The 22,400-nt window shown below is 42.4% G+C and overlaps 1 protein-coding gene across 1 annotated transcript in view; it reads left to right on the forward strand.

The window, feature by feature from the left end:
- The first annotated feature begins 2,830 nt into the window (after positions 1 to 2,830).
- The window catches only part of SGPL1 (sphingosine-1-phosphate lyase 1), a 64,652-nt gene continuing 45,082 nt past the window's right edge, over positions 2,831 to 22,400 (forward strand). Inside the window, exons 1-2 of the mRNA XM_032232095.1 lie at positions 2,831 to 3,003; positions 21,021 to 21,186. Of these exons, the coding sequence (XP_032087986.1) occupies positions 3,001 to 3,003; positions 21,021 to 21,186 (169 nt within the window). The 5' untranslated portion in view covers positions 2,831 to 3,000. The remainder of the gene's footprint in view (positions 3,004 to 21,020; positions 21,187 to 22,400) is intronic.

Here is a 22,400-nt window from a genome sequence, read left to right on the forward strand (position 1 = left end):
TACTAAATTTATATGCCCATGTAAATCCACCCATCAATGTAATCCATCCACCCATCTGTAATTATACCTACCATTTAAGTAGGCTGCAGTCAAGCTAAAAGTGATGCAAATCAGCCAGGTAAAAACAGGAAGTGTGGGATTTTTTTTCAAAAGCCAGGAGTTCAAGTGACCATCCCAAGAGAAACAGTGGCCTCAGCCATTGAAACTTGGGTGGGTGGGTGGGTGGGAATCATGATCTTGCGAAATCCAGCTTTCTGTTTGCAGGACTGGGCAGTTCTACTTCCAGATCAGGCAGGAGGACAATGCTTGTCATTCATCCCAGGATACACAGCTAGCCAACTTTTATGCAAGGCTTCAAAGGCTTCACTGAAATTGCAGTGACTTATCTAGATTATTTCTTAGCCTCCTGGTATTAGCGGTAGTTCTCAATTTACAACTGCAACTGAGCCCAAGATTTCTGTTGTTAAGTGAGACATTTGTAAAGAGAGCTTTGGCCCATTTTACAACCTTTCTTGCTACAGTTGTTAAGTGAATCACCGCAGTGGATCCGTTAGTAACCCAATTGTTAAATGAATCCGGCTTCCCCAGTGACTTTGCTTGTTCAGAAGGTCACAAAACATGACCTTGGGACACAGCAACGGTCATAAATATGAGTCAGTTGCCAAGCATTCCAGTTTTGATCTGGTGATCATGGGGCTGCTGCAGAGGTCGCAATTGCAAAAAGCGATCGCAAGTCCCTTTCCCCAGTGTCATGGTAACTTTGAATGGTCACTTCAATGAACTGTTGTAAATTGAGGACTATCTGTATTGGAAAGAGGGGGGCAGGGAATTAACCTGAAAAAGAAAAAGCAGTATCAATTACTTACACATTGGCAAAAAAAATCAGAACACAAAATATAAGCTGGCCGGATACGACCTCGTAGATGATCCTTACTCTGTCAGGGACCTTGTGGCAATGTTCCTTCTAAGCTGCGCGCCTGTGCGGCCGTGCACATAACAATAAAACACCGCGCAGAAGTTTCAAACTTTCTCTTTTCCTTTCCTTCTTTCCCATTTCCTTTCCTTTCCTTCCCCTTCCTTCCTTCCTGGAGGTCTGAGGGAGAGGGAGGGGACCCTTTTCCTCCTTGCCCCCCTCCCCAACATCTGCTCTGATGGCAATTATGGCTTTAAAAAAATTCAGGTGCTCAAGCATGAAAATGTGTTGCTCAAACACTATACTTTTCCGCACACACTGAAAAAAAATTAGAGGGAACATTGCCTCAGAGTACTCATCTCAAACAATCTAAGCCCCAGAGCTGACTGTAACAACATTGCCAAAAGGCATTAAGTCTTATTAACCTAATCATGCGAAGCTTCTTCTCTTGTAACACTGTACTACTAACCAGAGCATACAAAACCTTTGCCAGACCAATTCTCGAATATAGCTCGCCTGCCTGGAATCCACACTGTATATCTGACATTAATACAATTGAATGGATCCAGAGGTATTTCACGAGAAGAGTCCTCCACTCTTCTACTCCCAATAAAATCCCTTATGCCACCAGACTTGAAATATTGGTCTTAGACAATTTAGAATTACGCCACCTTCTACCTGACCTAAATGTAGTACATAAAATAATCTGCTACAATGTCCTACCTGTCAATGACTACTTCAGCTTCAACCACAACAATACACAAGCACACAATAGATACAAACTTAAGGCAAACTGCTCCAAACTCGATTGCAGAAAATACGACTTTAGCAACAGAGCGGTCAATGCCTGGAATGCGTTACCTGATTCAGTGGTTTCTTCCCCAAACCCCCAAAACTTTAACCTTAGACCAGTGGCTCCCAACTTGGGGCTCACGCCCCATAGGGGAGCAATTTGATTTTTAATGGGGGCAATTTGAACCTTGTTTAAACCAAGTTAATGGCTTTATAGGTGTCCTCCGCATGAGTAGAGTTCGTGTTTTTGAGTAAAGTAAGAATTATATGTTACCCGGGTGGGGGGTGAATATCAAGATTTTAGAGATGCTTAGGTGGGGCATGGCCAAAAAAGGTTGGGAACCACTGCCTTAGACTGTCTACTGTGGACCTCATCTCGTTCCTAAGAGGTCTGTAAGGGATGTGCATAAGCGCACCAGTGTGCCTACCGTCCCTGTCCTACTGTCCCCACTTATTCGTATCCATTTCATGCATTCATAATCATGTTTATACTTATATCTGTTATCTTATACATGCTTGACAAAACAAATCAATGAAACAAAATAATACAGAGATCCAGGCTAGACTGCATTCGGAGAGATAGAGAAAAAAAAGAAAAGGAGACCACGGGGTGATTTCACCCCACGCTTCACACTCCTATGAGGGCAGGACGACCTAACCGTGACTCCTGCTCTTCTGCAAACGGGGACTCCCGGGAGGCTTCTCCCGTTCGCCCCAGAGTCTCTCGGGAGCGCAGAAATCCTCTCCGGAGTCTAGCAGAGCCTCGGTCCTCTCCCACCGAACGGCTGACCAAGCAGCCTCGAATGCAGACCGCGAGGTCTGCACTAGGGGGCGCTGCCAGTCCCCAACCTCGGCGCGCGTGTGAGGGAAGGGGGAGGAGGAGGAGGAGAGGCGCATGCGCCTGCCCCGCAGCCGGCGGCCGCAATCGTCAATCACTGCATGGCTGAGGGGAAGGGCTTTTCGCTCGGGGCCCGCCCCCTATGCACCCCTTCCATGTACCCCTTATGTACCCCTTAAAGCGCGCGCGCGGCTTTAAGAGGGGCGGAGCCGTCCGCGGGAGACTTTTTTTCTCTCTCCCCTTCTAGCCCCGCCCCCCAACACCACTCCACTCCGCCCCCCCCCCGCCCCCCCGCCCTACTCAGGGACCAGACTCTCGCAGCGAGGGAGAGGGAAGAAGCCGGGCAGGCCGGGACGACGAGTCAGACGAGGCTGAGCCGCCATCGACCGTCGACCCCGCTCGGGCCACGCCACGGAAGGAGGAGGAGAAGAAGGACGGGTGGGAAATCTGGGGCGCCATGGTGAGTCCTTACCCCCCCCCCCAAATCCCAGACTTTGATCTCGAGTTTGCAGCTTCTTGTGCCCGCCCGGATGGGATTTGCAAGCCACCCGCGCCCCTTTTTCGCAACTTCCCCGAGAGAGTTCCGCAGCCTCCCGGCCGGCTCCTCTCAATCGGTGTCTCGGTCTCGTCTCGTCTCGTCTCCGTCCGATGCTGGCCGTCCATCCGCCAGCGGCGATACGGAGCCGGGTTTTTTTGCACTGCGTGGGGTTTGCGCGGAGCTTGCACTCCGGCACGCGAGGATGAATGGTGGGGTTTGATGAACCCAACGCCTAATCGGTTCCCAGATCTCTGTGGTCCCCCCCCCCCCAAGCAAAAAAATAAAGGATGCAAAGCAAAAGAGTCGCTCTTCCTGGGTCAAAATAGCGACCGGGTGTGGAAGGAATCCTGTTGCTTTTCCTAAAGAACAGAATAGAAGAATAAGAACATAAGAATAAGAGTAGAATGAAGAAGAATAAGAAGAAAATAAGAATAGAATAGAGAAGAAGAAAATAAGAAAATGTGAATTAGAATAGAATAGAATTCTTTATTGGCCAAGTGTGATTGGACACACATGAAATTTGTCTTTGGTACATATGCTCTCTGTACATAAAGAAAAATAAAATACCTTCATCAAGAATCATAAGATACAACACAGTGATAGTCACGAATAAGCAATTAAATTATACTAGGAAACAAAACAATATAAATTGTGAAGATACAAGCAACATGGTTATAGCCATAAGTGGGAGGAGATAGGTAGTAGGAGAGCGATAGGTACTAGGAAGAAGAGAAAAATAATAGTAATACAGTCAGTAGGTAATATGACAGTGTTGTGGGTATTAGTTGTTAAGCAGAGTGATGGCGTTTGGGAAAAAACTGTTTATGTCCAGGATGTGAGGGGTCTGTAGATATTTTCACAGCCCTCTTTTTGTCTAGTTCAGTATACCGCAATGGAAGTCAGGTTGGTAGCAATTGTTTTTTAAAATGTGGATATTAAGCACAATCCTTTTGGCTTTGGTTGATGGTTCAGGATGCAGCTCAGGATTTCTCTTCTATCATAAATGTTTTCCCTCTTTGCCTTACTTTCTGCAGTTTAATTCAAGGCGGTTCATTGAGAGGCTGTTCAAATAACAAGGTCACTAAAAAAGTGACTTTGTGGACAGTTTTTCACACTTTAGACGACCATGAACAGCATCCCCAATGAATGTGTGATTAAAATTTGGATGCTGGGCAACTGGTTTGTATTTAGAATAGAATTCTTTATTATCCAAGTGTGATTGGACACACAATGAATGTGTCTTTGGTGCATAAGCTCTCAGTGTACATAAAAAAATAGAATACATTCATCAAGAATAATAAAATACAACCCTTAGTGATAGTCATAGGTTACTAATAAGCAATCAAATTATACTAGGAAAAAATCAATATAAACAAAGGATACAAGCAACAAAGTTACAGTCATACAGTCATAAGTGGGAGGAGACGGGTGACAGGAACGATGAGAAGATTGATAGTAATGCAGCCTTAGTGAATAGTTTGACAGAGGTGAGGGTTATTTCTTTTGCAGTGTGATGGCATTTGGGAAAAAACTATTCTTGTGTCTAGTTGTCTTGGTGTACAGTGCTTGATAGCGACGTTTTGAGGGTAGGAGTTGAAACCATTTATTCCAGGATGTGAGGGGTCTGTAAATACTTTCACTATCCTCTTTTTGACTTGTGCAGTATACAGGTCCTCAATGGACAGTTGCATATATCCTGGAGTCATGTGATCACTTTTTGTGATTTTTTGTTTTTGTTTTTGGACAAGAAAAGTCAACGGGAAAGCCAGATTCACTTAACAGCCCTGTTACTAATTTAACAACAACTGCAGTGATTTACTTAACAACTATGGCAAGAACGGTCATAAATTGGGGCAAAATTCACTAAACAACTGTCTCGCTTAGCAACAGAATTTTGGCGTCAATGTTGGTTGTCAAAGTCAAAGACTGTATTTTTTCCCCTTTATAATTATGTCATTAAACACTATATGTTTTCAAAGCCAGATTTCCCCAAGGGAAATTCACTAATAATCTTTAGTAACATTGAAAGGCGAACAGACTTAGGGAAAGCTCCATTGTTTCTGGCTCCGGATGCCATTAGATATGTTGTTACTCCTGCCAGGTATCTTGGCCAGTTGGAGTCGGCAAATCATTGGAAAGCATTTTCCCTCGCATGGTGTCATGCGCTTCCATCGGCCGTCCTATACGGCAAATATAAAAAGATACCACTGAGTGAAAGACTCTGTTCCTGTGGCTTAGGAGAGGTGGAATCGTTGGTCACATACTCCTTCGATGTTCCTTTTACAGAGAGATTCGGGAAAAAACATATTCTGCCAATAACTGCTAGGTATTCTGGCTGTTCCAATGCTACTTATCTCCAGTGGCTGTTTAAGAATGCACAGTCCATAACTACAGCACAGGTGGCTAGATTCTGCGCAGCAGCACTGGGGATTCGTCACAAACACGTGTCTAATCCACCATAGCTATTTTATACAGCAAATGTGGCAAATCCTTTGCACTGCTTATACCTTTCCCTTTCAGTATTAAACTGACTATGGGCCACACAGTTTATGGATTGTAATTTTACCCTGTTTCCCCCAAAATAAGATCTCCCCAGATAATAATCCCAATCGGGCTTTTGAATACATGCGCTAAAATAAGCCCTCCCTGAAAATATTGCAACACAGCAGCAACCTCCTGCACCTCAAAAATAATAAGATCTCCCCAAAAATAAGGCCAAGCGCTTATTTCGGGGGTCAAAAGAAAATAAGACCCTCTCTTATTTTCGGGGAAACACGGTAATATAGTAGACTGAGTAATTGACGGACTGGATTTTATGATGGATTTTATCTGTTCTTTATTATTTTATTCCAGAATTTTTAAATGTATATTTTTTTGTTTTTATTTGCTCTGGTCTATGACTGTTATAAACTGAATTGAATTGAATCCCACTAATAATCTAAAATCTCAATATTGGAAAGTTGTCCAGATTCATTTCTGTGTTTAAAAATATTGGACTTACACAAGTGCTCCTCCTCCAGCCTGAGATAATGCAGCTTTTGCTGTGCCTGAGGAGCAACCTGGTGTTTCCTGTTTTGTGTTTCACTTTTTGTGAAACAAGAAACAGAGGGCTTTCACTAACCACTAAATGAGAGATTGAGAAAAATCCTTGAAATACACTCATTTCTGTTAAAAGTTGTGGTGAATGTGATGTCAGCAAAGAATTGCAGTACTGTAATTGAGATTCCTCCCTCTAGAAGTTTAGTTATAAAGTTGAGAAGATCATCACGGGGAGATTCCAAGCCGATGGGGTGGAACATTTTTTCAGTGCAGAAGACTTCCGAGTTCAGAAGTTCTTTCGTAACTAATGGATGCTAATTACAAATACATTATTGTGCACCTTTGGCAGTTTTGTCTAATGGTATTGAGATGCATATTTTTCCTGTGCATACTGAATAATACCTACATCCTTAGATTAATTTGCCTGGGAAAAAATACGAGTTTATATGAAAGTGCTCTTTACACGGTTAGAAAACTGTTCTGACTAGCTTAATAATTGTGGATCTATCTTTTGGTATATTTCTTTTTCTATAGTGATGTGAAAAATATAGAAACTGGCCTCATACAGGTGTCTTATTTCTTCCTTTATTCTTAGATTTACTCCCCATATTATAGTTCAGTGTTGGTGAACCTTTTCACCAACGAGGCGAGGTGGCGCAGTGGTTAAATGCAGCACTGCAGGCTACTGCTAGATCAGCAGTTCAGCGGTTCAAATCTCACCGGCTCAGGGTTGACTCAGCCTTCCATCCTTCTGAGGTGGGTAAAATGAGGACCCGGATTGTTGGGGGCAATATGCTGACTCTCTGTAAACCACTTAGAGAGGGCTGAAAGCCCTATGAAGCGGTATATAAGTCTACTGCTATATTGCTATATTCAGCTCCAAGTGCTGAAACAGGAGAGTGTGCACGCGCCAGAAACCAGAAGGGCATCTGCCCGGTGCGCATGCACATGCCAGGAAGATGATCTTCCGGTTTCCTGCGCGCTCATGTGCACTGGCCACCTAGTTTTCATGCACACATGCATGCCATAAACCAGAAGACCAAGTGGTTGGTGCACATGCATGTGCTGGAAACCGGAAGATTATCTTCCTGACTTGTGCATGCACACAAGGTGGCTGCTTTTCTGATTTCTGATGCTCCCACGTGCATGAAGACCAGCTGGCCGGCATGCCGGAACCTGGAAGAGCAACGAGCGACAACTCTCGTGCCCAGAGAGATGGCTTTGTGTGCCACTTCCGGCACGCATGGCATAGGTTCACCATCACGATTATAGATATTCAAGTTAGAACCATTCCTTTTGTGACCATTTGAAGTTACAATGGCATTGAAAAAAATGACTTTTTCACACTTAGCACTGTTGCAGTATCCCCATGGTCACATGATCAAAATATGGACACTGGGCAACTGGTTCATATTTACAATGGTTCTAGTGTCCTGAGGTTACGTGATCGCCTTTTGTGTCCCTTTGACAAGCAAAGTCAATGGGGAAACCAGATTCACTTAACCATCGTGTTATTAACTTAACAATTGGAGTTAAGAACTCTGGCAAGAAAGGTCGCAAAATGTGGCAAAGCTCACTTAACTGTCTCATTTAGCAACAGAAATGTTGGCCTCAATTGTGGTTCTTACGTTGAAGACTACCTGTATCCGCTTTTTGAAATCCCAGTGAAAAGTACTTTAATACAGGTGTTTTATGCCACACCGCTGTTTCTCCAAGCGAGTAATAAGCCTTGTAAATGCTTAATGTTGATAGAATACAGAGAGCACAGTTGAACCTGAGTTCCTGGAGAGAAGCTGATACATTAGGGGAGGTATTTAATACAGATTTGGGTTAAGGTTTTGGTTCTTGTTAATGCTTCTGTGGGGAACTATCAGGAAATCATGTATAACTTCCTCGAGATCCATGATGAATAGGTTAGATATAGGTGGATCAAAGTACATGTTTTGAGATGTGCGCTTGGTCTGTTGCACTTTCCCACCAAATTGGCATGTGCATTCAGGTTTAGCTTGGTGATTAAAGAGGTGCAGATAGTCCTCAACTTAGGAATGTAATAGAGCCTGCCCATTCCATTTGTAACCTGAGGATTTGTGGGCGTGAATCCCGTACCTTGAACGGGATCACTCCCTCCTTTCTACCACGCATTCGCTAATTGAATGTGAGGTTTGTTAAATGCACATGAGCTATTTCAGGGTATGGAAGGCCATTGGGGGGGGTAGTGATGGAACAGGCCACCTGCCTAAGACGGCCCAAAGCCTCCCCGCCCCACTGAAATACCTCATGCTCCCCACAATTGCTTCTCCCCCTTTAACCTGCCACGCCGGGTCAGTGCTAGTCGTAACTTATAAAGCCCTTCATGGTATTGGACCTGGGTACTTGAGAGACTGCCTGCTGCCAATTACCTCCCGAAGACCCGTTAGATCTCACAGGGTCGGCCTCCTCCGGGTTCCGTCTGCCAGCCAATGCCATTTGGCTACTACCCGGGGGAGGGCCTTCTCTGTAGCAGCTCCGGCCCTTTGGAATGAACTCCCCGCGGAGATCCGGACCCTCACCTCTCTCCAGGCCTTCCGGAAAGCCGTCAAAACCTGGCTGTGCCAGCAGGCCTGGGGTTGATGAGTCCCCCTCCCCTCTCGACTGGTATGGCTGTGTGATTTTCGTGTATTTTAATTATGTGTATTGTGTTTATGTCCCCCTCCCCCCCTGAGTTGTTCGCCGCCCTGAGTCCCTCCTGGAGAAGGGTGGCATACAAATAAACCAAATACAATACAATACAATACTTAACTTGTGAAGATCTAGCAAGCAGTCTCCTCTCCAGTCTCTCATCCGCCTGCACTCTTACAGTCTGTTTGGGCCTCCACAGGCCTCGCCTGGCATGTTGCTGGCTGAAATGGAGCTTCTGAGGAGTCGATTTGCCCCTCAGAACTTCCATTCAGGCTTCCAGAGGCCTCGCCCGGCATGTTGCCCAAATGGATCCGCCCCTCAGAAGCTCTATTTTGGCCAGCAGCATGCAGGACGAATGTTGCAGAGCCTCTGCGGTTGTTCAGGTGCTCCAAGGTTTGTTGTTGTGGGACTTCTTTGTAAACTTTAGGGGGTGCTTATTACATCACTTTGAATGTTTGCCAAGGGAACGCTTGAAGCCGGAGATTACCCGTATAACAATTAATAGATTGTATTGTAAACTGCCCAAAGTTGCCTCGCAGCAAGATGGGTGGCAAATCAAATAAATAAATAAACAAATGCCCTGTTTTCCCCAAAATAAGACCTCCCCAGATAATAAGCCCAATTGGGTTTTTGAGTTCATGCGCTAATATAAGCCCTCCCCCAAAAATAAGCCCTCCTCAAAATTATTGCAACACAGCAGCAGCCATGAGGTGACCATGCTCGCCGTCTCCTGCACCTCAAAAATAATAAGACCTCCCTGAAAATAAGGCCAAGTGCTTATTTCGGGGGGGGGGGTCAAAAGAAAATAAGACCCTGTCTTATTTTCAGGGAAACACGGTAACAAATAACACTTGATGGTAGACAAAACCATTGATAAATTCTCCATAGCACTCTTATAGGGAAGTGGCCATCACTGCAACTGCAGAACAGTTCTCAGAAATAGGCTGAAGAAAGTGAATCGATTGCACTGTTGAAGGTTCAGATTCTTTCAGTCTGTTGCGCAGAAAAACATAAGTGTTGCCCAATCCTGTTGTGTTCCTGATACTTGTTGAACATCTTCGGCAGTAAAGCTGCCCTAAGCGATTTAGAGGGGACACAGGCTGAATAAGGCTGCTCCCAAGAAAATGTGATATACTTTGCTAATTAGCTATGTACCGTATATACTCGAGTATAGGCCGACCCGAATATAAGCCGAGGCACCCAATTTTACCACAAAAAACTGGAAAAGTTATTGACTCGAGTATAAGCCTAGGGTGGGAAATGCAGCAGCTACCGGTAAATTTCAAAAATAAAAATAGATACCAATAATGTTTTTGAATATTTATTTCAAAGAAAAACAGTAAACTAGCGGTGTATTCAATGAAATACTTCACTCAGCTCATGATGCTGATGTCCCGCTGTGATGATGATGTCCCGTGCAGCCGCGGGAGCGATGTCCCGCCTCCTATGACACACGGCACAGTGATTCCTATCATTGGATCACTGTACCAGAGGAGGTGGGACATCGCTATGTGGCTGCTTGCCATAACAAGGAGGAGGTGGGACATCGTTGCAGAGCGGCAGGAGGGGGAGGAAGGGGAATCGTAAGAAGCCCTGCATTACATTAGAACGTGAGGAGGGGGGATGGTGCGGTGCGCGCTGCGCAGCAAACTGACACAGAGGGAGGGGAAACTCACAGGGGCACTGGGCCATTCACGAGTGTCACCCAGCGGCATGGCCCCGCCCCTTTTTCTCCTCCATTTCGGGCAAATTTTTCACTGACTCGAGAGTAAGCCGAGGCGGCTTTTTTCAGCCCAAAAAGTGGGCTGAAAAGCTAGGCTTATACTCGAGTATATACAGTAAACATTGCCTTTCAGTTGCACAATTATGCTTCTCATCATAATTTTTTTCTAAAAGTGCTGAAAAATGAAATGATATGGGACAGTTTTTTGTTAAGGTCTGCGTGACTGGCCATCATATGAATCTGATTTTATTTTTTTAAAAAAACAGCTTAAACTGTTAGCGCAAGGATAATTAAACCTTTCAAAATATTTTGGGGTAGTGAAATGAAGCATGCATGAGCATCAGGATATAAACCAAAGATGTACTTTTTTTTTTCATTTTTTATTTATGAGTTTTTTTTAATTAGTAAAAGAAAAATACAACAGCCAATAGATTGCAAAAGACAATACAACATCCGCCACTGTTTTGCTTTACAGTTGACTACTTTTCGAGGCATTTCCATAATAACAAAATCGTTATAGACATCAAAATTTAGGCATCTTCTTCCCTCCCTCCCTCTTTCCTTCCCTCGTTTCTTCTCTGCCATTCCCCTTCCTTCCCTCCCTCCTTCTCTCCTTCCCTCCTTCCTTCCCTCCTTTCTTTTCTCCTTTTCTCCTTCCCTTCCCCCTCCCTTTCCTCTCTCCTTCCCCCTTCTTTCTCTCATACATTCCCTCCTTCCTTCCCTCCTTCCCTCCTTCCTTTCTTTCTTTTCTCTTAGATTCCCTCCTTTCTTCCCTCCTTCCTTCCTTCCTTTCTTCTCTCCTTCTCTCCTTCCTTCCCTCCCTCCTTCCCTCCTTGCTTCCCTCCCTCCTTGCCTCCCTCCCTCCTTCCTACTTTTTTGATTAATTGTTAATTGTTTACTTTTTTATATAAAATGAGAAAAGAAATAAAAAGAAAAATATAGAAAAATGTGTTGTCCCTCTGTAATAATAGTCTTACATCCATTTTAATGTCTCATTTTACAGTCAAAGTCACTTTAACACTGAAGTTCCTTTATGCATCAATAGGAAATTGAATTTATAATCTAGTGTATGCAGTCCAGATTTCTAAAAAAATCTGCAGTGATATACTTATGTGAATGATAATTGGAATACATGTTATTCATAGCATTAACTGAGGACAATAGAAATCCTTCTACAGTGTAGTATCGGTATTCTACATCATAAAAGCATGTAGGTCCCAACTTCTTCCCAATTGTACATTCTTCAAAAGAGCATGAGTAACATTTCTGAGTCTACTCTCTAATTAGTGTTTTTTGCAGAGTTTATCCGTGCATACAATTGATACTTAGGATTTTTTTAAAAAAAAATGGGAATATCTTTTGCTCAAGCGCTCTCTTTCACTAGAGTTTGTTGTAAATGTGTAGACAGAGATTATTCAGGCAGTGGGGTGGGGAATCATGGCCCTTGTATGATTTTGTGGACTTCAACTCCCAGAATTCCATGCTGGCTCAGGAATTCTGGGAGTTGAAGTCCACAAGTCATAAAGAGGGCCATGGTTCCGCATCTCTGCTTTAGACCAAGAATTTTACAAAATTCACAGAACTGTCTAGCTTTAATTTGTTTGACTGACTATGCACAGTAAGGTTTGTTTCTTGGAATGACAGATTTTTGACATTCTCTTTCTGCAGACTTGACCAATCTTGTGAATCTGGAGGGATTAGTTCAATAATGCAGCAAGACTTTTGAAATGTATGTTGTAAGGAAGCAAACTAAAATAGGACTTCATTTACATTTAGCAGTTTCTCACTGTGAGGATAAACTGTCAGTCACGTGGTGTACAGAGACTTTTATCTCTACATAAAAAATAATATTCTGGAAAACATTGCAAACCACAGTGATGTTAAAATAATCACATCTACGAAACAAACAAAATATTAAAAAGTTATGATATTTGTGTACTTACTTAACAAGAACATGTAACACTCACATTTGTGAACCGGTAGGGAAAGTAAGTAAATGATGATGATGCTACCCACCTTTAACATGAATTTTCTCTTATGTTTCTTAATCATCAACCATCATTGTTATTTGTAAAGAAGATACACTCCCAAATTTGGTATTTGGATGTTGGCACAAAAGAATATTTCATTTGTACCGAATTTTGGAATTTCTGCTACTTTTCGGACTTTCTACCAGTGATTATTCAGCAGTCAGTGAATATTAGCCCCATTTCCCAGGTGAAGCATAGAATCTTATTAATGGTCATAAACATGTTTTTTACACCTTTTGTGGCCTGCCAGCAGCCAGCAGAGCTGGCAGCAGATTCAGACAGTGAGGAGGTTGGGGAGGAACATGAGCCAGTTCTGGAGTCTGGGGAAGGCTCTGATGAGGGTTCTGTTCCGGAGGCAGAGATGGGGCCAAGGCCATCTGACAGTTATCAGTTGCCTTCAAAGTGACGCATCGATGAGACAGACAGCAGCTGAAACCTGTTCCCTTGCCCTTGCACAGAGTTGCTGGATGAAGGGAACAGCTAAGGAACAAAGGTTGACTTGGGAGTAAGGCCACAGGTGGATGGTGAATGGCCCCTCCCATGGGGAATAAAAGAGGAGAGAAAGGGGAGGGGTGTTTGCAGGAGACAATTACTTCATTCCTGCATTCTTGCAGCATCTGAAAGATATCGGCCTGGCCATCTTCAAGCCTGATAAATTGTGAGCTATCTTGAAAGACCGTGGGAGAGGAAAGACTTTGCTGGAGAGGAATTCGTGTAAATTAAATAAAAGGAGTTTATCGGGACGAGGACTCGGCTTTGTGCTGCTGGGGAAGCCTAGGTCAGAATAACAACATTAAACCCAATCTTTCAACTGTAGCATGTTGGGTCTAATGTTTTGGGTCACAAGAAGACAAGAATAGGTAGGTAGGTAGATAAATACACAGGTAGATAGATAGACAGACAGACAGAATTATGATGTCCTCTGAGTCAGGCCAAAGGGACTCATCCAAGAAGTAGTCTGTTTCAGATCCAGCAGGCAATCAACTAGTATGAACCAAGAAGACACAAGCAGACGCTGTGCACTGAGATTCAAATAATGAGAGTTCAGATGTTCTCAGCACACCACAGGGTTGCACTAGCAACTTTGAAGGCTATAGCTATCTACTTAGCTGCTTGTCTCATGGGATCACACCCTGGATTTAGGTGGAAGGCTGTCAAAACCTTGTTTCCAGTGGAAAGACTCTCCCGTGTTAGATCTGTGTTCTTGTATGGTTCCTCTGCCCTTGGACTCAAAACGGCTTGTAAAATTTTCCCCTGTTTGAATAGTAATGTGGCACAAGACACACTAGTTTTCTTCCGTTGTTTTGTTCTATTTTCCTAGCCCTGTGCCATTGGCTATCCATCTTCTAGCTCCACCTCTTTTAGTTCCACCTCTTGTTTAGATTGTGTGGACCATTGGTTCTCTGAACTCTTTATGCTGTATTCTGGGCTGCCTAGGCAAAATCTCACCATCCATGTATTTCTCCCGAAGCTTGTAGGCTTGATTGAGTATTGTACCTGTCTTCCCAGTTGTTTGAATCACATTCCTATGATTAAACCAGTTACAACTTATTAACTTTCTGATGGCTCAGCCTAGACCGGGATGGACAACATAGCTTGGTGTGTTGCATGTGAGTCAAGCTTATTAAGTCTATAGCAGAGATGGGAGCTTGAAGCTGCATTTCTGTTCTGACCTAGGCTTCCCCAAAAAGCATGAAGCAGAGTCCTGGTCCCAACAAAACCCCTTTTATTCAACGACTGTGAATTCCTCGCATTCACATTCAGCAAGGCCTGGCAAACAGTCTTTCAAAGAAATATTTATGATGACAGACCTTATCTATATTGGAAAGCTGCCATGTAAATATTTCCCAAATGAGGTACTGTGCAAGGAAAGATCGGGCACAGAGTCTCTGAGATTCACAGACAGATCTTCACACTCCTGAAATGAATCTAACAACCGAATGAACAAATTGTTTCCTGCAAAAGCCAATTTCCCTTTCAATCCTCTTTTATTTTCTATACGAAGGGCCAATCACTTTCCACCTGTTACTTTACTCCCAAGTCTACCCTCATTTCTGAGTTCTTCTTCTCTTCTGGCAGCTCTGCACATGCACACACTGGAAACATGCTCTAGCTGTTCCTCTGCCTCACTGCTGTCTAGTTCCAAAGGCGGCCCTCCTCCTAGCCTTCCCCAGCCTCCAGGACTGGTCCATGCTCCTCTCCAACCTCCTCACTGTCCGACTCTGCTGTCAGCTCTGCTGGCAGGCCACAACTATTTCTTAAAGCCATTGTATAGCTCAGTTCTTTACATGTTGAGACAAACTGATTCTCCAAGGTGCACTAATGAATAAAACATATTCTTTCGGTGAAGAGTAAATAAGATCTATCGGGTAGAATCCAGTTCAACCTGACTATAGTCGTTATTAGAATGATTGCTTGTTAAAATGTGCAAGAAGACAGATTAGAAGGTTAAATCAGGGCAGATGGAATCCTTGCCTTTTTGTATCTGTTCTATATTGTGCAAAATTGCTGTACAAAGATTTGGCAATATAATATACGCGGGGCTAATTATGGAGCCATAGTGCAAGTCAGAGATTTGCTATCTTAGGTAATCTGGTTGAAGGTATGACCTTAGCATGATTTACTGATTAGATCTGTGTAAACAGCCTAATAAGCAGCAGATGGGACATTGAACCTCTCTAAAAGAAAAAAAAAAAAGCTTTTTTAGATAAAAGGTGCCTGGGCAGAAAACAGACAGATTTACCAGTTGGCTTTCTTGGGAATTCTGTTGAAATGTTCTTTTAAGGAACATCATAGATGTACAGTTTGTTTACTGCTGCAGACGAAGCAGATTGGTCCACAGGTGTTGCTAGAAAAAAACATAGAAATGTGGAAGAAATATAAATGTACTCAAGCCAAATTTGGAAGGCAAGAAAATGAATGGCTTGGGGACAAACCAAGGGATGCACGGTGGGTTGTAGAAGTTCCAGATAGCCCTAGGAATGTTATTGCTTTTAGATCGTTTCGATACAGGTAGTCCTCAACATACAACCATTAATTCAGTGACCATTTAAAGTTAACAATGGCACTGATAATAAGTGCCATGACCATTTTCACCCTTATGAACATTGCAGCATCCCTATTGTCATGTGATCAAAATTTGGATGATTGACAACCGACTCATTTGGATGATTGACAACCGACTCATTTATTACAGTTGCAGTGTCCCGGGGCCATGTGATCCGTTTTGAGACCTTCTGACTAGCAAAGTCAATAGGGAAGCGAGATTCACTTAACAAATATATTAATAACTTAAGAACTGCAGTGATTCACTTAACAAAAGTGGTAAGAAAAGTGCTAAAATGGAGTGCAATTCACTTAACAACTACCTTGCTTAGCAACATTGGCCTCAATTGTGGTTGTAAGTCAAAGACTTTCTGCACTGTGCCTTTTTCCTTAAGTAATTTGGACCACAGTCTTAATAGAACAAGCAAATATCAAGTCAATCTGTCTAATTTAGTCTTGTCCACTGATTGGATTGACCATGTCAGTGTAGGGTTTTGATTGACTGATGATTCTGCTTTTAAGGTGGCACAGACCAAGTCTTTAGTCTTCTTGCTCTCTCTTCCTAATTGTCTTGATTCATCAAGGTAAAAGAGTTTTAAATTATATTTTTCATAGCTTTAAAATAAGCAATAAAAATCTAGAAACTCGTGAGACTATGGGAAAAGCAATGTGTATTAATGAATTAAATAAATAGAATGAATAAAGAGGGCTATAAACCTCAAGGTGACTTTAAATTCAACTAAACAAATTGCTAAATGGGATTTCAGAGGAGTTGAGAGTCAGACGGTGTACAAGTTTAAATTAGAATTATTATATGATGAGCAACACTACATCAGTAAAACAAAATTGAATGAAGCCTCATTAATGTAAATATAAATACCAACATCAATAGCCCTTTCCCTAATGAGAAATATTTGTCCACTGTCTCATCAAATTTAATTGCTAGCTGATGAATTCTGGGAGTTGAAGTGCACAAATCTTAAAATTGCCAAGGTTGGACACTCCTAGTCTACAGGTTTAAATTTTAATAATTGACATGGAATATCCATAATACAGGGATTAAGCTTGAAGCTGCATTGAGTAGAACTCTGGACACCATCCTACTTTTGATTCCTTCTAGATCAGGGGTGTCAAACTCAATTCCATTGAGGGCCACCTCAGAGTTGTGTTTGACTTTGGGGGGGGGGAGTTTGATGTCACTTGTGTCGGGGGGCCCTGTGGTGGCCCAAGCGCTCTGCCAGCGAAAACAGAGCCAAGGTAGCACAGTGGTTAAATGCAGCACTGCAAGCTACTTCAGCTGACTGCAGTTCAGCAGTTCAGCTGTTCAAATCCCACCAGGCTCAAGGTTGACTCAGCCTTCCATCCTTCCGAGGTGGGTAAAATGAGGACCCGGATTGTTGTTGGGGGCAATATGCTGACTCTGTAAACTGCTTAGAGAGGGCTGAAAGCCCTATGAAGCGGTATATAAGTCTAACTATTGCTATTGCTATTAGTTCTTAACTGTTTTCCCTGTGGGCCAAATTTAAGCACCCCGTGGGCCGGATCCATCCCGCAGGTCTTGAGTTTGACACCCCTGTTGTAGATGCCTTGTATTACAGTTCCTATCATTTTCAATTGCCGGCCATGTTGTGTGGAAATGATGCAAATCCTCGTTCAACATATTTGAAGAGCATGCATTTGGAAAAAGGTTGTTTATGCATTTCCTTGTGCAGATTCCAATTAAAGCAAAATACCACACCTTGGTAAGACCTGCTTTAAAATGAGCATAAGTCAGCTGGAAGTTGAAGAACAGGTTTGAAGAGTGGAAAGCGCCAACACTAATGTATGTTTCTGGAGCAAAGCTTTCCCGAGAGCCGGATAAAATAGACTTCATTGACAAAGCTTGGGGAATCCTGTGTAATCATAAAAGGTCATAGAAATAGAAAATTATGGATCTGCTTTTATTGCAGCTCATGATGTTCTTAAAATGATTTTTAAAATAATTTTCTTTTAGCACAGGTCTTGCAGCAGAGTTTCATTTTGCTTTTAGGGTATAATGAAAGTAAGTCAGAAACTAAATTGCTGTGTTTGATCTCAAGGTCATCACGGAAAACATCTTGAATTGCATAATGATGTTATCTAGATTGAAGTCATTTGTAAAGCATTTATGAAAACTGCAGGCATATTTCCACGGGGAAAGTTCACTTCTTTTTTTAAACAATGTTTTATTTATTTTATTTATATTACTTTTCATCTCCATCAAACTGTGTGAACTGGGTACAATTATTTGAAAGTTCATAGTCCACATATTTGTTGTTATATTGATTACAATATCATTGATAATATAACTATATCAAGATAATTGCAATAATACATAATATCATCATAAATTTCTCTCCAAAGTAACATTTTGAGGTGGCGCAGTGGTTAAATGCAGCACTGCAGGCTACTTCAGCTGACTGCAGTTCTGCAGTTTGGCGGTTCAAATCTCACCGGCTCAAGGTTGACTCAGCCTTCCATCCTTCCGAGGTGGGTAAAATGAGGACCCAGATTGTTGTTGGGGGCAATATGCTGACTCTGTAAACCGCTTAGAGAGGGCTGAAAGCCCTATGAAGCGGTATATAAGTCTAACTGCTATTGCTATTGCTATTTTCTCTTCTTGTTTTTCCTCCTTCCTAACTTCTGTTTCTATTCTCTAGCCATTGATAAAACCTCCCACGTCAGAAAATATTCAGCTTCTTCTCTGTCCTTGATAATAAGCATTCATCTGTCCATTTCTGCACATTCCATTATTTTCTGAATCACCCTCTCATCTCTCATCTGACGGGGTCTCCTCACTCTTCCACTGTTGCGCAAATATAATCCTAGCCGCAGTCGATACATGTAAAATCAAATATCTTTTTGTTATATTTTTCCAGTAGGATGTCCAACAAAAATGTCTCTGTCTCAGTTCAATATGCTTCTTTGTCATTTTTTCCAACCAGATATGTATTTTCGACCAATATTTTTTAGTTTTGGGACATGTCTACCACTTATGGTAATACGAACCTGGTGTTTGGTTACAACACTGAGAAAGTCCATTCTTATACAGCTTTAAATATATAAAAAATTGAAGGGCTGATGCAGCCACTTTCTGCTAAGAACATTAAGGCTGTTTAGTTTAGATTAATGCTCATTTTGGTGACCAACTACACTTTTTGATAGCCTGCTTATATTGTCACACAAAAAAAGTATTTCTAGCTGTCTCCAACTATCTGCCTTCCACGTGTATTGAGGCTCCATGCTTATCATTTTCACTTAAATAGGCTTGTACGTCTATATGTCTGGAAAGTACCCAGTTAAGGAAAGTTGTAGCGTGTTTAATATTTTCCAGAGGCTTGTGCCAGGTGGCACTTAAATCCGGAACATAATAAAATTGATGACTTAATGCCCTCCGATGCTTTTCAAAGCTTGTTTGCGGGTAGGATGAATTATTCAAGGGTTTGAAATCCTCAAACCAGCTTTTCAAGGAGAACTGATGCAGCAAATTGCTTTGTAGTGAATGTGCCTCTGCTTGACAATCATAATTGGAAACCTTTGCAAATCTTTCGTATCTAAAGAGGGTAGGTTGATGGGTACACAAGGCACCTTTTAAGTAGCAACAGCCCAATTGAAGTCCTTTCCAAGAGAGCTGATGCAATCTCCCCGTTCGTTTCAACTCTAATCCAAGACTGTTTGGTTCCCTCAATACATCCTACACAAAGACATGTTAAAACCACTTCCATATTCTCAAGAAAATTACATGGATGGATATATAGTATCCTTGAAGTTATCAGAAAGTAACTTAAACTTGAAGAAGACACTTTTAAGTTTATCTTTAGCTGAATGGTACAACTTTTGCTTATCTCTATCATGATAGTTTTATTGCCTTGATAAATACATTTATTTTCCGATGCTTCAATGAGCTGCTTTTGATTTTATATGCCTACTTATGAAGGCAGTGTTTCTCAACCTAAGCAACTTTAAGATCTGTAGACTTCAATTCCCATAATTCCTATCTCTAAGGTAGGAGTGCCAAACTTGCATCATCATGGTATCGTCACATGATGTATCGTGACTTTTCCCCCGTTTGCTAATCCGGGCGTGGCAGTGGCCAGTGCTATTCCCACCTTCTTCCATTCTCCGTGCTCAGGGATCAGGAGGGGGCGGTCCTTGCTCATCACCTGAGAGAGCAAAGCAGCCTCTGGCTGTGTCCAGTCCAGCAAAGCAAGAATGGGAGAATGGGTCCAGGAACCAAGGAACAAACAATGAGTGCACAAAGTAAGGAATAAGGTATTGAGTCCACGAAGTCAGGAAGAAGCCAGCAGTCCTGCACACTCCAAATGTCTGTACCGACACACCAGACTTTACCAATTCAGCGTTTGTTCCCAACAAACGCCCCTCCTCACAGCATCTCCTTAAATATCAGTCCCTAAATGTGCCTTGTGAAGAGGAGCGGGGCACTCTCCTCCCGAGTTGTTGTGTTAGCTGCGCTATTCCTGCCTTCTCTGCACTCTCCCTGCTCGGGGATCAGGAAGGAGAAGTCCTTGCTCATCACCTGAGCTCCATTGTTCTCATGTCCACTGTTTACTTTTCTTGGCCATCCTTCCCGCCCCCCCCCCCCCCGTTCCTCCCTGCTAACAAGCTGTCTCAATCCTGAGGGAGTCCTGGGCTGCCTCAGCTGCTCCTCCCCACATTCTTCTGAAGCCAGTGAAGCCGCCCCCTCCATCTCCATTGGCCCCAGCTGTGGCTCGTCGTCATCCTCAGATTCAGGCTCCGACAGAGGCATGACATTAATGCTAACCACAGTACTGTAATGCCTAAGCCAGACCTGCAAACCTGCTTTGAGTCCTGGCTTGGTGACACTAGAAACCTTTGACAAAGTCAAGTGGGATTCTTATTAATATCATTACAAGACTGAATGAGAGAAAATTAGGTTAAAAGAGGGGAAGTAGAAGGAGTGCGCACTCAAAGTTGGGGTTTGAACAATAAATTGTATTTCTGAGACCAGAAGACTGAACTTATTTTGTCATGTTAAGTTTAACTTGAGGGCCTTGCTTTATAAGGGCAAAAGCAAGCATATATCCCATTATGAAAATTCTTTTAAAGGGATGTGATACCAAGATTCTTAAAGCTTTGCAGGCTTTTGCTGCAATTCCAACTCCACACAAATTTTAGTTAATAGTTTGGAACCAAAGTATTTAAGGTATTTTAGTTCCTCAGAAGTTCCCCAGTATAACCACTATGTCAGCTTCATTTGTTTGAAGTGTCTTTTGTCTGGGACATATTGTTACTCTCACCAGATCACCTTCTGTTTTTGTGCAGTCTTTTTTTTTTTTAAACTTCTCTAGGGAAGTCAGATAAAAATATTGTAAAAAAAAAAAGTAAGTTTATTCATTGATGTTTGGTTTCATTCTTTTTTGTGGTTTGTCTTCTCTCTTCTCCAGGAGACTGTTACTCTCTACCATAATATCTTCCTGCAATACTTAAACCAAACAAGAATTGTGGTGAATGAAAAATGCTCTGGGATGGAACCATGGCAAGTCATCGCATCAACAGCCGCTGCTACCTTGCTGATTGTGAAGCTATACATGTTTCTTTTCCAGGCAGAAAGTAAGGGTCACATATTCTTCATGTGAGGAATCTAACAATTGGCAATGTTTTGGAGTATCGTAGTAGTGTACTGTTTTTAATCTTCATGCACGGTTTCTGCACCCCAATAATTCCTTGATTGCAATCCAATCCCAGAATTAAAAGATATGAAATAGCAAGAGAGGAACACCTGGATATATGTTTACACACATATACATGCCATATTTTATTGAAGTGTGATCAGATCAGTTTCAAATAATACATTTGCTAGCCCTTGTTATAAATAAGATACCGTATTTTTCGGAGTATAAGACACACTCCCCCCCTAAAAGTAGGTGAAAATGTGTGTCTTATACACCAAATGTAGCCCTGCCAATTGGATCGACCTCCCAGCAATCAGCTGTTTCAGGCTGCAGGGATTGCCTATTGCAGCCTCCACTTGCCCCATTTTCAGCCTCTTCACCCATTTTTGGGTTCTGTGCTCTCTGTTTTCAGCCTCCCTGTACCCCATTTTCCACCATTCTGATCCCCACCGCCTGGAACGGGCAGAAAATGGGCCACACAGAGGTGGCAATATGCTATGGCAATCCCTGCAGTCTGAAACAGCTGATGGTTGGGAGGCCCGACAATCAGTTGCTTGTGCTAATCAGACTGTGCTGAAACTGAAACGGGCTGTTTGTTGCAAGGAGGCAAATTGCTGGCAGGCAGATTTTTTTCCCCTTGTACTAATCAGGCTGTGCTAAAATTGAAACTGAAACAGGCTGCTTGCTATTTGTTGCAAGGAGGCAAATTGCTGGGAGGCAGAGGCAGATTTTTTTTCTTGTTTTCCTCCCCAAAAGCTAAGTGCATCTTATATTTTGGAGCATCTTATACTCAAAAAAATACAATAATTAGAGAGCATTGTTGCAGATAAATTAAGTTGTAGAAAAAAAAAGACTTAAATTTCCATCAGACATTTTTAAATGATTAATTTAATTAATTTAATTTACTTATTATTAGTCTTTGACCATAAGGTGAAGCACAGAACAAGTGAAGGCTAGCTTTGGGCTCCCTACAGCCTCTTTTTCAATTAATAGCAGTTTTGATGTACTGCAACCTTATAATGCGGCCAGTTTGAATTATAGTTTGTAAAAATAACCACCTTTATAAATAACATCTGACTTATTTCCACTAGTGTGCCCTCCCTCCCTCCCTCCCTTCCTATTAATTTATATGGACATCCATCTCACCAAGGG

The sequence above is a fragment of the Thamnophis elegans genome, chromosome 15, assembly GCF_009769535.1.
Source record: "Thamnophis elegans isolate rThaEle1 chromosome 15, rThaEle1.pri, whole genome shotgun sequence".
In the NCBI taxonomy this organism is placed as follows: Eukaryota; Metazoa; Chordata; class Lepidosauria; order Squamata; family Colubridae; genus Thamnophis; species Thamnophis elegans.